This window comes from Mytilus galloprovincialis, chromosome 9 (assembly GCF_965363235.1).
Source record: "Mytilus galloprovincialis chromosome 9, xbMytGall1.hap1.1, whole genome shotgun sequence".
NCBI lineage: Eukaryota > Metazoa > Mollusca > Bivalvia > Mytilida > Mytilidae > Mytilus > Mytilus galloprovincialis.
This window is the reverse complement of record NC_134846.1, coordinates 27496981-27512558: the sequence shown is the minus strand read 5'-3', so window position 1 is coordinate 27512558 and position 15578 is coordinate 27496981. Positions and strand designations below refer to the sequence as shown.

The 15578-nt window shown below is 32.5% G+C and overlaps 1 protein-coding gene across 2 annotated transcripts in view; it reads right to left on the bottom strand.

The window, feature by feature from the left end:
- The window catches only part of LOC143044720 (uncharacterized), a 44562-nt gene extending 29740 nt beyond the window's left edge, over positions 1 to 14822 (bottom strand). For both annotated transcript variants that reach the window (XM_076216812.1, XM_076216813.1), the window contains exons 1-2: positions 14668 to 14822; positions 3805 to 3903 (exon numbers count right to left, since the gene is read on the bottom strand). In XM_076216812.1, the coding sequence (XP_076072927.1) occupies positions 3805 to 3903; positions 14668 to 14778 (210 nt within the window). In that variant the 5' untranslated portion in view covers positions 14779 to 14822. The remainder of the gene's footprint in view (positions 1 to 3804; positions 3904 to 14667) is intronic.
- Positions 14823 to 15578: the final 756 nt, after the last annotated feature.

Sequence of the window (15578 nt, the reverse complement as noted above, 5' to 3'; positions counted from 1 at the left end):
CAGATATATGAACTAGTTCAATGCAATAAACATTACTGCCATAACAATGATAACTGCATAAATTGTTGAACTATACATCTCATGATATGAACAACATTAAATTTTATATTGTAAATTGGGAAATTTTGGCAGTTTTCACTCGAAAGGCATGTGTTTTAATTTGGTGTGTGTAATTTTGGTGCTTCACCCAATCCATGTGTTTAATTTTGGAACAATAGAAGTGTATGGGGTCATTCATATTTGTCCTTTTTACCTGTTTATGTTTATTGACAAAATATCAATGACCTACACAAACTAGAAACACGACAAAGTTAACTAAATAAAGGAATCAGATACAAATGCAATAGCAGATAATTCTGTATCTCGGGTTTGAACGCTTAAAGAAAGTGATTTTTACAAATAGATTATTTATTCTTGACAAAAATCATATGAAATAAATTTTAATCATTATCTCTTTTGCAACTACATGTAAATAATTAACTATTAACAATTTAAATTTTAATCCTTATGCCTCTGGCAGTACATGCTATTTAATAGAAGATAAAGGATTACACAGATTTTTCATATTTCAATCTTAATAATGTACCAATAACGGTGTCTAATCAGCAATAGCCTGGCATATTTATGACACATGGGAATACAAATTCAATATTGTGTTTTCTTAACATTTCAGAAAATTGAAAATTAAATAAAAAATATATAGTATTTTTCTCTATTAAATTATACCCTGTATTTATTTGCAGATTTGGCTATGTATAGAGTATTAGGAAATATACGGAAGATATTATTACATAAGCTATTTCCCCCAATAATTAACATTACGATAATGGTGTACCTGTCCTCGATTTTGGCATTTCAATATTAAGTGTTTGCTTTATTTTCACATGTTTAATTTTGGCACTTTCATTGGATGCACCAAATAAACCAAAATAAGACTGCAGCCAAAATAACCCAATTTACGGTACTACAAATGGTCCGAGACCACAATTATTTCGTAGTGCATTTCTTTTAGAACATAAATGAAAATTAAAAAATCCCACCTGCGCTTTCTCAATGAAATTTTTACAGTGTGTTGTACTACTTTTGGGACAAATTATATCAAAATTATAGAAAACTGCATCGGCTCTAACTCAAAATATGGACAATTTTATGTTTAGGGTGTCTTGAAATCTTTTGACAGCTTCCGAAGTGCTAATTTTAAACCTTTTTCAGCTGGACCAAATCACTACTTTCCTTTAAAATTCTGGACCCAAATTTTTTTACAGTGTAAGTAGGGGGTACTTGCAATTTGAGGCATTAAACATGGAGAAATAAATTTGGGAGGGGTATAAAAAACTAGAGGCTCTAAAGAGCCTGTGTCGCTCACCTTGGTCTATGTGCATATTAAACAAAGGACACAAATGGATTCATGACAAAATTGTATTTTGGTGATGGTGATGTGTTTGAAGTTCTTACTTTACCGAACGATTTTGCTTCTTACAATTATATCTATAATGAACTTTGCCCATTAGTAACAGAGAACTATATTTGGTAAAAATTTACATAAATTTACCAAATTAATGAAAATTGTTAAAAATTGACTATAAAGGGCAATAACTCCTTAAGGGGTCAATTGACCATTTAGGTTATGTTGACTTATTTGTAGATCTTACTTTGCTGAACATTATTGCTGTTTACAGTTTATCGCTATCTATAATAGTATTCAAGATAACCAAAAACGGCAAAATTTCTTTAAAAATTACCAATTGGAGGGCAGCAACCCAACAACCAGTTGTCCAATTCATCTGAAAAATTCAGGGCAGATAGATATTGACTTAATTAACAATTTAACTTCTTGTCAGATTTGCTCTAGATGCTTTGGTTTCATAGTTATAAGCCAAAAACTGCATTTTACCCCTATGTTCTATTTTTAGCCGTGGCGGCCATCTTGGTTAAATGGCCAGGTCATCGGACACATTTTTCAAACTAGATACCCCAAAGATGATTGTGGCCTAGTAGTTTCAGTGGAGATTTTGTAAAAGATTACTTAGATTTATGAAAAATGGTTAAAGATTGACTATAAAGGGCAATAACTCCTAAAGGGGTCAACTGACCATTTTGGTCATGTTGATTTATTTGTAGATCTTACTTTGCTGAACATTATTGCTGTTTACAATTTATCTCTATCTATAATAATATTCAAGATAATAACCAAAAACAGCAAAATTTCGTCAAAACTACCAATTCAGGGGCAGCAACCCAACAACCGATTGACCGATTCATCTGAAAATTTCAGGGTAGATAGATCTTGACCTGATAAACATTTTTATCCCTGTCAGATTTCCTCAAAATGCTTTGGTTTTTGAGTTATAAGCCAAAAACTGCATTTTACCCCTATGTTCTATTTTTAGCGGTGGCGGCCATCTTGGTTGGTTGACCAGGTCACGCCACACATTCTTTAAACTAGATACCCCAAAGATGATTGTGGCCAAGTTTGGATTAATTTGGCCCAGTAGTTTCAGAGGAGAAGATTTTTGTAAAAGATTACTAAGATTTACGAAAAATGGTTAAAAATTGACTATAAAGGGCAATAACTCCTAAAGGGGTCAACTGACCATTTCCGTCATGTAGACTTATTTGTTAATCTTACTTTGCTTAACATTATTGCTGTTTACAGTTTATCTCTATCTATAATAATGTTCAAGATAATAACCAAGAACAGCAAAATTTCCTTAAAATTACCAATTCAGGGGCAGCAACCCAACATCAGGTTGTCCGATTCATCTGAAAATTTCAGGGCAGATAGATCTTGACCCTATAAACAATTTTACCCCCATGTCAGATTTGCTCTAAATGCTTTAGTTTTTGAGTTATAAGCCAAAAACTGCATTTTACCCCTATGTTCTATTTTTAGCCGTGGTGGCCATCTTGGTTAGTTGGCCGGGTCACCGGACACATTTTTTAAACTAGATACCCCAATGATGATTGTGGCCAAGTTTGGTTTAATTTGGCCCAGTAGTTTCAGAGGAGAAGATTTTTCTAAAAGATAACTAAGATTTACGAAAAATGGTTAAAAATTGACTATAAAGGGCAATAACTCCTAAAGGGGTCAACTGACCATTTGGGTCAGGTTGACTTATTTGTCAATCTTACTTTGCTGAACATTATTGCTGTTTACAGTTTATCTCTATCTATAATAATATTCAAGATAATAACCAAAAACAGTAAAATTTCCTTAAAATTACCAATTCAGGGGCAGCAACCCAACAACGGGTTGTCCGATTCATCTGAAAATTTCAGGGCAGATAGATCTTGACCTGATGAACAATTTTACCCCATGTCAGATTTGCTCTAAATGCTTTGGTTTTTGAGTTATAAGCCAAAAACTGCATTTTACCCCTATGTTCTATTTTTAGCCATGGCGGCCATCTTGGTTGGTTGACCGGGTCACCAGACACATATTTTATAAACTAGATACCCCAATGATGATTGTGGCCAAGTTTGGTTAAATTTGGCCCAGTAGTTTCAGAGGAGAAGATTTTTGTAAAAGTTAACGACGCCAGACGACGACGGACGACAGACGACGGACGACAGACGACGGACGACGGACGCCGGACGCCAAGTGCTGAGAAAAGCTCACTTGGCCCTTTGGGCCAGGTGAGCTAAAAATGGAAAGTAACCCACTGTGAACACTAGGGACTATATTCGTGGACAACGAAAATCAAGGGACGACAATTGTGGTCTCAGACCAAAAAGCCAACCATGTTAAAATACCGGTACAGTATGAAATTTTTCATTTAAATTTCTTCCAATAACTTGTCTTACTTCATCCCTGGCATCTACTGGCACACCTTGTTTGATGAGAAATTCTACAATCTCTGTATGACCACCTGAAATTGCCCAGTGAAGAGGCATTCTGTTTGTCTGAAAAGAAAATGCAATATTATAGTGCATATCAATTATTATGTACCGTACACAGGTATCATACATTTTTACACTTTGTTCTATAATTAAGTGTTCCAAATTCTCTTTTTCTGAGATGAATTTGTTTTCCAGTTAATGAAATTATTTATCTGAATATATCAAAATAGATTTTTTTTAAATTATTCATTCAAATAAATGACATATTTTTTGACAACATGAAGCTTTCAGAAATTTTGCTCCCCAAAAACAGAAGAAAAAAGTTCCCAAGACATACAGGTCTACGTGTATGTCTAAAAATCCTCTAAAAATTGAAATGACCTTGATGTTAATAATGAAATAAACTGGGCTTTACTCATTGTTGAAGGCCTTACAGTGACCTATAGTTGTTAATTTCTGTGTCATTTGGTCTCTTGTGGAGAGTTGTCTCATTGGCAATCATACCACATCTTCTTTTTATTCTATATGTTGACAATTTTTATTTTGATGAGTCTATGAAACCTAAACATATATTGTTGTCATTATAATTGACAGGTTCTCCAAATTGAAATGAGAAATAGAATTCAAATGTCATTATTAGTTTTGTTCTTATACATGTATATCTTATTATTTTACTTTTTCATGTTTGTTTTAAAAAAACAATTAAACCTAAGTATACAACATGTAAAATGTGACATTACCCAGAGAAACTACTTTACATGTATTTTGACACAGTGGCTTAAATATTATTTATAAAATAAGTTAATAAATCAAAACAAGCTTTGTATTCATTCTGCGGGATTGTAAGTTTTCCCATTTAAGTTTGTTTATCATACCAGTGACAGGTCACATGATCCATCTTATAATCATTAAACACATACATACAGGGGCGTAGCTAGAAGAAAACGATGTGCAAGCAAATACTGCCGAGCTGAGTGAGGTGAAAATTTTTTGGGACCCTTTAATGCAGAAATTATTTTTTTTTCCGTTTTCGGTCATAGTACGGTTTAAAGAAGAGCTACATGTAGATAGGACTTATAAACAATTTATGAACGTTCGTGACGTGAATAGGTTGTCCAAGACTTAATTACTTTGACAAGGACATATCAGCGACATCATAATGATTGAACCAACGTTGATAAGTTTGACCCCCTTAAAAGTCTGGTTAGCCGACTCATAACGATTACCATACATTAAATGTAAAAGGATAGTATAATTTGCCATTGAAAGAAGGCACTGGCTACGGTTACAAGGATACTATTATTGTTACATTGGAAACTAATTGCCAGAATACAGGGTTGTGTAAGGATCTGATTAATTACGAATGTAACAATAATATTTGAGTCTACGGTTATATTGCATTATCGTTACATATTAATGCACTTCAATGTACATGTACGCTATCATGTAGATTTATTAAACTTAAACCTAATAGTTTTGATGCTTAATTATTTTCGTCAATAAGAATGAAAGTACGATCACATAATATCTGGACTCACTGAAAGCACTTATTCCACCAGTTTAAACATGTTGGCAAATGTTAACATCACCAAATTGCCTTCACAATATAATATAAACATCGCAAGAGTAAAATGCGTCAGACTAAAACATTCTTCTGTAAACAACATACAGGATTTGTAGAAACTGACATTGTAAATAAAGAATAATCAAAGTGATGGAAATCACTCATGGAAAGATTAGAAGAGTAGATTGAATAATTTCATATTAAGGTATGGTGGGGAAAAATGAACATTAATAAAGCACTTTTGCTGAAAAATGCATTAACAGCAAGTTTTTAGAAGGAAACATGCTTTTCCAGTACATGTACCGGTATGAGGATAAAATGAGCTCAAATTAAATAATACATGTAATATGGGTCTCTTAATATGCACAATTTTATTTAAACTGCAGTTTGTATCTTATCCAAATAATGTTGCCTGTTCTGAACATGTTTAAAAAAAAAAAAAATGCAATTCAAATATTCTTCTAGTAAATGTTACCAACTATCCTTGTAAGACATAAAATCTAGATCAAAAGCTATTGCCTAAGAACTTTAAGTGTCAACAAAAATAATCTAAAAATGTTGTTTTTGGGCATTTTGTAAGTTGAAACAGAGGTTATATGACATTGAAGATTAAAAGTTGTAGAGTGCCTTTTGATCAATTTTTAATTTAGTATTTTTCGTTACACAGGGCATTGAAAATGTACCTTTTCAATGTAAACAAATTAAAAAACTTATTTTATTGAAATGTGGATTCTTTCTTAATTGCAAATATATATATATTCACTTATAATAACCAGGTGCTCCGCAGGGCGCAGCTTTATACAACCCCAGTGGTTGAACCCTAAATAGTTGGGGCAAATTTGGTCACAATATTCAACATGTTCAAGCTTGATTCTGTCTGAATTTTGATTGTGATCAAATTTTTGACATAATATACAATACAATACAATATTTTTATTTTCCAAATTAAAGTGCCCATTAAGAGCATAACATTAATTACAACATGACAGAAACATTACAGAGTGATTAAAGCAACATAAAATAATAATTCAAATGCATGAGGAAAGAATCAGTGATCAAGGGGAGATAATTTTGATATCTTTTAGAGTATTTAAGTTAACTAATTTTTTGATTTTCTAAGTTGCAGGCCTTTATCGAGGTATGCACATAAAATAGATAAAAATCTGCTATCTTCTTTAATCATGATCCATGAAATAAGATCTTTTCTGTTTGAATTATCTAAACTGGGGTATTTTTTTATATAATCAGTCACATCTCTTTTGAGGTTATTGTAAAGAGGGCATTCCAGAAGAAAGTGCATTTCATTTTCAATACAATTTGAATTACAATATAAACATATCCTCTCATGTCGAGGTAATATTTCATATTTACCATATACATTGGTAATTCGTTCATGTCTGCCAGTTTCTATTCTTAAACAGTGATTGCTGAGTCGGTATTTTGTTAACAAATGTTTTTGTGGGTGCTTTAAATCTAAATAATTTTTGTAGTCAAATGACCTTTTGAAAATTTAATTTGAGCTGTTTTTTCAGTAAATCTTTAAATTTATTTTTGCCTAAATTTTTACATATATTTAGGTCAATACCCAATGTTTCACTATAGAAAAATTTTAAATGATATTAGAGAGCCATGAATTATTGGAGCTAGTTTGAGCTTTACTCTCAATCATTTTTAACTCAGCATAAGCACTTTTCAATAAATCAGATGGAGATTCAGAATTCTCTAGTCTATGCCAATACATAAACATATGTGTTAGCAAATTTATATAAAGAGGATATCTACCCAATTCAGACAGGACTGCTACATTTGTGCACATCTTTGTAACACCAATAGTATACTTACAAAATTTTAAATTCAGCTTCACAAACTCTCAATCTTTAAATATGTCATAAAGGGATAAATTTTTCCTTTTAGAAGTAATGTTAATAACACCCAAATTTTCACAACCATAAGTTACAATTGGCTGTATACAGTGATCAAATAAATGCAAAAGAGTTTTAATAGGCGGATTTGATGATTTCAAATCTTTACAAAGTTTAAAACTGGCCTTTTGACCTTTGTGGAATAACTGTTTTCTGGCTTCATTAAAGTTTCAAGTATTTTGGATGACTATGCCAAGATATTTGTATTGTTTAACACATTCAATAGAATTATTTCCTACATTGAAATAGGTTTTTGTCACAAAGTTAATGTGGTCAAAGATCTAACAAATCTATTGTACAATACTGTGCAATTGAAGATTTCTTCTTGAAATATTTTGTTGTAACATGTATGAGGTACTTTTGTACATGTTATAACTTGTATTTTGGCATTGTACTAATTATAACATGTACAACATTTTGAATTATAACATGTCCAACATTTTGGTACATGTTATAATCTGTACAAAATTGCAACTTGTACATGACATATACATTTGTGTATTCAATTATGAGGTCAAATATTTGTATATTCAGATGTATATTGCAGGGCCTGTTATGTAAGACTGAGGTTGATAAGCAATGTGGTGAATTTTATCGACAGTTTATTAGGAGGTGGGGCATTGTAATTAAAGGTCTACCTTGTCTCTGATTGTTTAGTGATAATGGCAGTTGTCAATCATACTAGTATTGTATCAATACCCAATTACCCAACACTGCATTCCGGCAATTAGTCTCCAATGTAACAATAATTATTTTATAATTGTTACATTCCCATAGCCTTTCTACATTGTACCTGTCGTTGGGTTTTAAAGGACAATAACTCTATATTTTACAGGAAGTTGCCCAATGCAATCACAACTTATTTTCACAAGACACAGACAATTATCTTGAATGGACAGTAATTCTTTGCTTGTTTCCACCTTTAGTTCTGTTGTTTGCATCTATTTCTTATAATAGTTACAGTCACTGTATTGCACATAATCAATCATCTTCGCCACATAATTTAAATATAATGCATAGTGATGCACATTGACTAAATATGAAAGTGCATATGTAGTTGTCTCCCTTACTAGTTTAATCAGTTTCAGAATGTTTATATCTGGCCTCATGATAAAACCAGATGCTCCGCAGGACCCAGCTTTATACGACCACAGAGGTTGAACCCTGAACGGTTGGGGCAAGTATGGACACAACATTCAAACTGGATTCAGCTCTAAATTTGTATTGTGATTAAATAGTTGACACAGCATAGTTTACTGACACAGAATGAATGTGGTCTAATGAACTTAAAAAAATTTGTTTGCCTTTGAGCAATTCACTATGCTGTTGAATATTAATCCTCTCAAAAAAATGTTTGAAGAAGTTTTCTTTTTATCTATGAAATCTGATATGAGAACAACCCCCCCCCCCCAATTTTTTTTCACATCATCCATTACCGTATTCCAAAACTGATCTCAATTCAAATTTCTAATGGAATTTGCAACAATAACTACTCATTTAAATACATCATAAAATGTTAAAATGTAAAAAAAGTGCTTGTAATCACTGAATGGTAATTTACTAAAGATTGTTTTAATTTATTAGTTGGTAGTAAAAGTGAATATACATTGTATATTGTATAAAACAATGATTTAAGTTGATTCAACTACTATTCTGGACAAAGAAAGATAACTCCAATTTTCAAAGAATATTTCATAAAAACTGTGCAATTGAAAAATCAATCCCAACCTTCCTTTTATGGTCATAAACCTTGTGTTTAAATTTCATAGATTTCTATTTACTTTTACTAAAGTTGGAGTGCGAAAACCAAATGACTTCGGACGACAACGATGATGGACGACGACAACGCCAACGTGATACCAATATACGACCAAAAAATTTTCAATTTTTGCGGTCGTATAAAAAGTACTTAAATTTTAATCCAAGCATTACACAATAATAGTCATTAAATATTTACAAAAATTAATAAATTTGACTTGAAAAATATTGCCTTAACCTCCCCCATTTAAAAAGGCAATGTATGTGACAGAAAGGATTATTAATTTATGTCATTGAATTGTTATTTCCCTTGTTTAAAACCATAAATTTTACGTTTCTTTTTTTAAATGATTTACATAATGCTAATTTAGTACATATTTGTGAAATTAAATAGATATAATAGGTATTTTGAATTCATTGGCTAAAGATATTTATTTATATTCTAAAGTTTAGTATTTACATTATCACTTGTACATGTAAGGCAGCAACCATTTGATTTTCTGGGGGGGGCTATGTTTTTTTTTTCTGTACAAACTTTTTTTTTCATCCTGTGGCGAAAAACAATCTATTTTTTTTGCGACAAGTCGAAAACAATTTTTTTCTTTCAATTTTAGCATTACATATAGTGGCAGCTCAGGGTGAAACAAACAATTTTTTTTTCTCAGAATCAAAAGAAATTTTTTTTTTTCTCCAAAAACTGGTTACAAACTTTTTTTCCCCCAAAAAAAACCATAGCCCCCCCCCCCCCTCCCCCCAGAAAATCAAATGGTTGCTGCCTAACCTCCTTTGAAAGACTTAGGTCTATACATTGTATATGACTGGTTTGGAATAATTATATTGATTTTTCTAAGGACTGAATTTTGATAAATCTTGAAGAAAATAGTATAATCTATGCGGGCATGATCGATTTTGACCTCACACAGTAATGAAAATCTTTGTTTTGTTCACATAATATCAATGTGTACCTCAATCTAAACATAATTGTTGTTTTAGGAAATATTTGGTCGTATGTTGATGATTAGAGATGTCTCATTATTTTCCCTAAACAAGAATGATTACTAAAAACATGTGCAAATACTTGTCAAAGAAGTTGGCACTCCGATATAATTCTATGTTCATTGCAACTGTTGTTCAGATGGAAGGCCACTGTGCGTGTGTAATAAGTATAGTTGTATCTGACAGTTGTGTACAGTGTTTAGCTGACCACATAAATCCTTCTGTACATTGCATAGTTAAGTTGCTGTACACCGTACACAAAAACAAAATTTTCATACTCGTTTATTACCCAAAAAGTTTCAAGGAATGAGTAATCACAGGTAGATTTATGATTGGTAACTATTACTTTTGCCCTGTATTAGCTTTCTTTCAGGTAAAATATGTAAATGTCTCTACAATTGTATCGAAATTGAAAGTTGGTGTTGACATTCACAACTATTTGCGCATTTACATGAAGTTAATTGTTCTTATTAGAATATAAAAGTTGTCTTATAAATAGGAAACAAGAGGCTGTCACAACGACAGCAAACCGGATTTATTAACATTTATTTGTGTCCTGGCAATATCACAAGAACCATAACTGATGAACAGTGAAAGTGAAAATCGTCAATATCAAATTTGACCTGCATTTTGTCATCAGTATCAACATATTAAAATTTGAAAGAGCTTAGGTTGAATGGTTCATGAGTAAATGCAACATGAATGGAAACGCCATTTTTTTTATCTTTCAAGAACCACAACTCCTGAACAGTAAAAGTCAAAATCGACATTATCAGGGATCTCCATGGCCTGTTTAACGATGGCGCCCCACCATCATTCAAATGTCCTGCGCCATCGTCAAATAACTTGCGCCATCGTTAAATTGTCTTCTGCCATCGTTAAATTGTCTTCCATCATCGTTCTAAACTTCATCGTTTTTTGTAGCCCGACGCCATTTTTTTTATAAATTATAATGAGGGATATCCGGATTAAGATCGCTAATCACTTGTACCTGAGCTTGTACAGGTAGATCAACAAACCAGACAGGAGATTACTATCTGAGGATAGACGATCCATTTGTCGAATTAATCAACTAAGTTTCAGCAAATGATTATGATAATTTAGATTAAATAAATAAATTAATAATCCAGTTACAAAGAAAACAGTTTAACAAGTCGAACACGTGCTTTATTTTGACTTATGCAATCAGCATCCCCCTTTTTTAAGGAGTACAAAATAAGACACAAAACAGTTAATATTATTTCATCGCAAATAACTCGAGTACTGCTGTAACGATAATTTAAAATTACTTTAAAAGTAAAAACTTAAATATTTCCTGTAAAGAAATATGGTATAGTAATTCCGAATTCATTTCGTATATATATTACAATCAAATTGATACATCCGAGTTTCCGGTTTCTATTCAGACTCAAAAGATGCATGTTGCACAGCATCAATTTGCCAGATAAAGTCATTAAAAACCTTTTCATTTGTCAACGTTTGCTTTACAAATCTCTTTAACCTTTTACATAACCTGTACGAATTGTTTTGTTGTTGCTGCAAATCAGCCATACCGGTAATGGGTTCTGAATTTGACAGTGTCCATGAAAAATAAACTCCACATCATATGATTTTTTACCCCCATAACAATTACCAAAAATACAAGAAATCTACATGGGGACCTTCATGACAGCTTTTGGTCATTCTCGACTAAGGGGGGACCATGAAGACTTGGCATTTGAATGGTTAAAAACGGCAATAAATGAAAATATTGATACTTTTAATTCTATAATGAAAATTCAAATAAATGTAATTTAAATAAGCAATGAATTAGCATGTTCACCATTCCTTGTATGGCGGGATAAAATATTTCAGATCGCGCTACACTGTACAGCGTAGACACAGTTTGTAATGGTGAAAATTCCACCATCGTTCAATTTTCATCCATGGAGATCCCGGATTATTAAACTTGACCTCCATTTTGTCATCAGTAACAATATATTAAAATTTGAAAAGCTTTGGATGAACGGTTCATGAGTAAATGCACGGACATGACTGGAAACACCATTTTTCAATCTTTCAAGAACTCCTGAACGGTAAAATTAAAAATAGTCATTCTTACACTTGACCTCCATTTTGTCATCAGTAACAACATATTAAAATTTGGGAAGCTTTGATTAAACAGTTCATGCGTAAATGCACGGACATGACTGGAAACGCCATTTTTCAATCTTTCAAGAACCATAACTCCTGAATGGTAAAAGTCAAAATCGTCATTCTTGAACTTGACCTTCATTTTGTTGTCAGTAACAACATATTAAAATAATAATAAGATATAAGCTTTGGATGAACGGTTCATGAGTAAATGCACGGACAACATTTGGTTGCAGCACGAGCGATCCCCCGCCCGACTGCCCGCTGTACATCCCCAAATCAATAACCGACATTTTTGTCACAAAAAAACGGTTAAAAATTGATAATTAATTTGGAGCAGGAATTTCAGATGTTGAGAAATGTAGGTATCAGGTCCTTTCGCGCCAAATACACTTTGCACTCTACACGTTCGCACCTCGCACATTCGCACTCAAGGTCCGTTCGCACTCTACACGTTTGCACCCAATTTTAATTAAAATTCCAGTTGAATAATTGGAAAATCATGATTGTTTTTTTAAAAAAGTTGAATAACAATGAAATATCCATGCATGTATAAATGGATAAAGTATCATTTAGGAAGAGACAGGTAAAAAACGTGGAATGAAGCAACGCCCAATTTTAATTCAAATTCCAGTTGAATAATTGGAAAATCATGATTGTTGTTTTAAATTGCTTTGGTGTGAATACTGAAATGAAAAACACAAAAGATAATTATTTTAACAGCTTGGTCCCTTTGATCTGAAACAATGAAACAATAAAATATAGCAATACACTATTATAACCAACACATGATAAAATTTATTCAACACACAAAAAAAAACGTAGTCAGAATCTCACTTTATTTTGAAACAAGTCAATGAAACAAAGTTATAGCAATACACTAACCAAACCATGATTAAGAGTTATTCAACACAAAATAAAACGTTGACAGAAACCCACTTTATTTAGAAAGGGTTATTATTATTTTTAACAATACACTATCCAAAACATGATTAAAATTTATTCAACACAAAAAAAAAATGCTGTCTCACTTTATTTTGAAACAATGACAACAAATATACTTATAAGAATACACTTGCCTAAACTTGATTACAAAGTTATTAAACACAAAACCAATTAAAATTGGGCGCGAACATGTAGGGTGCGAACAGACTGTGGGTGCTAACATATAGGGTGCGAAAGTGAAAGAGTGGGTGCGAACGTGAACGGACACGGATTCAGAAATGTACACTGAATGTTGATAAAACAAAACAAAGATTTTCGTTATTGTGATATTTCAAAATCGATCATGTCCGCTTGGTTAGTACCTATATCCGCTGTACGATGAATTTATGCATTGCTTTAATTCTATACAATATGTATGAATGCTCTTTTCGGTTCTTTTCTGTAACTTGTTAGACCGTAAAATCATTACAATTTGCAGAGAAAATGATTTCGTTCTTTGCTAGATAATTGATGAAACAGACTATACTTAATAAAACTAGTGAGAGAGGACATGGAGTTCTTAGTATAAATAAATGTCAAAAGAAATTCTTTGGTTGTTTCCCTTGTAATTTCATTTGTTTTATATATTATAAAAAACAATAAGATACCGTTTTCTCAGGTGTGCATGAATATACAGTCAACATATTTTTTTTATATTTTCCCCTTATTGTAGATTACTGTTTTTAAAAAAAAGAAATTTCATTGGTTTATTTTGATATTTACAAAATAGAAAGGCTAACAATTTCCATGTAAGTTGTAACCGTAGCCAGTGCCTTGAGCTGTTGAGTTGAAAGAAAATCATGAAAATAGCCGACTGTGTTTTATATAAGCTTTGGATTTCAAATATTTTGGCCACGAGCATCACTGAAGAGACATGTATTGTCGAAATGCGCATCTGGTGCAATAAAATTGGTACCGTTAATTTTATTACTACCACTGGGTCGATGACTCTGCTGGTGGACTATAAGTATCCGAGGGTATCACCAGCCCAGTAGCCAGTATGAAAATACGGATTTTTTGTGTTATTAAAAATTTGCTGTTACAAAATGATAGAAATTATTATAAATTAAGGAATGTATCTCCCTCATCATCATGCAAAGCTCTGATTCCTTTCACGGATTTGGCTATACTTTTTGGACCTTTTGGATTATAGCTCTTCATCTTTTATATAAGCTTTGGTCCTGAAGTTTGGATTTCAAATATTTTGGCCACGAGCATCACTGAAGAGACATGTTTTGTCGAAATGCGCATCCACAGACACTTGTTTTCTATCCATGGGAAGATCTACTATCCCTAATAGTAATATATAGGGATAGTAGACTAATAGTAATATATAGGGATAGTAGATCTTCCCATGGATAGAAAACAAGTGCCTGTGACTGTGTGCGCATCGCAAGAAAATTGGTAGGTACCGTTAATTTTATTATGGACACAGATAAATATGGCAGATTGTTTTGAATGAGCAACTACCTCATCTTTAGTAATTGACAATTCGGTATTTTCCTTGATTCTTTTCTTTAAAATTCCAGTATTGCCTTCAAATGCCAATTTGCATATATCATACTGGTCTGTAAGCGCCATATTTACAAGTTGGGGGGATCGAGGCAGGGCCTATATAACTCGGCCCTTAACAAACTCGGCCTATAACAAAATCGGCCTCACAAAAAAAATCTTATTTAGAAATTCAAGGTGGGATCGTTGTATTTTATTTACGTGAGGGGGTTGGTACACGGGGTGCTTTAAATATACATGGAAAAAATCTTTCAGTTTGATGCTACTTCTTTATGAAATTATAGCTTACCAGACCATTTCAGGACTGGTATTTTGGAGAAACACCTAAGGACTGGAAACATGCTAATGTAGCCCCTGTAGCCAGCAGATTTTATAAGTTTTATATAGAAATTGCGTTGTGTCCACTTGTGTCCGTCTGTAGTCAGTATTTTTTTTATTTTTTATATATAAGTAACGTTGTGTCCAGGTGTGTCCGCCTAAATCACAAGTTTTATATAACACTGTGCTACTGTAACCACTATAATAGACATTGATTGTTTATCTGTTTATATAGTTATATACATACGTGTCCATGTATCCCCGGACACAAAATGCATGCTAACTATATTTTGCACACCCGTAACATCTGGTGTACCACAAGGAACAGTATTGGGCCCAATACTGTTTCTTATCTATATAAATGACTTACCGGAATATCTAGAACACAGTAAACTTAGACTCTTTGCTGATGACAGCATAATTTACAGGGAAATAAAAACACAAGATGATTGTCATAAGCTACAACTCGACCTTGACTCAGCAGCTCGATGGGAGTCAGATTGGCTTATGGCATTTCACCCTGATAAATGTACAAACCTTTCCATCTCTCA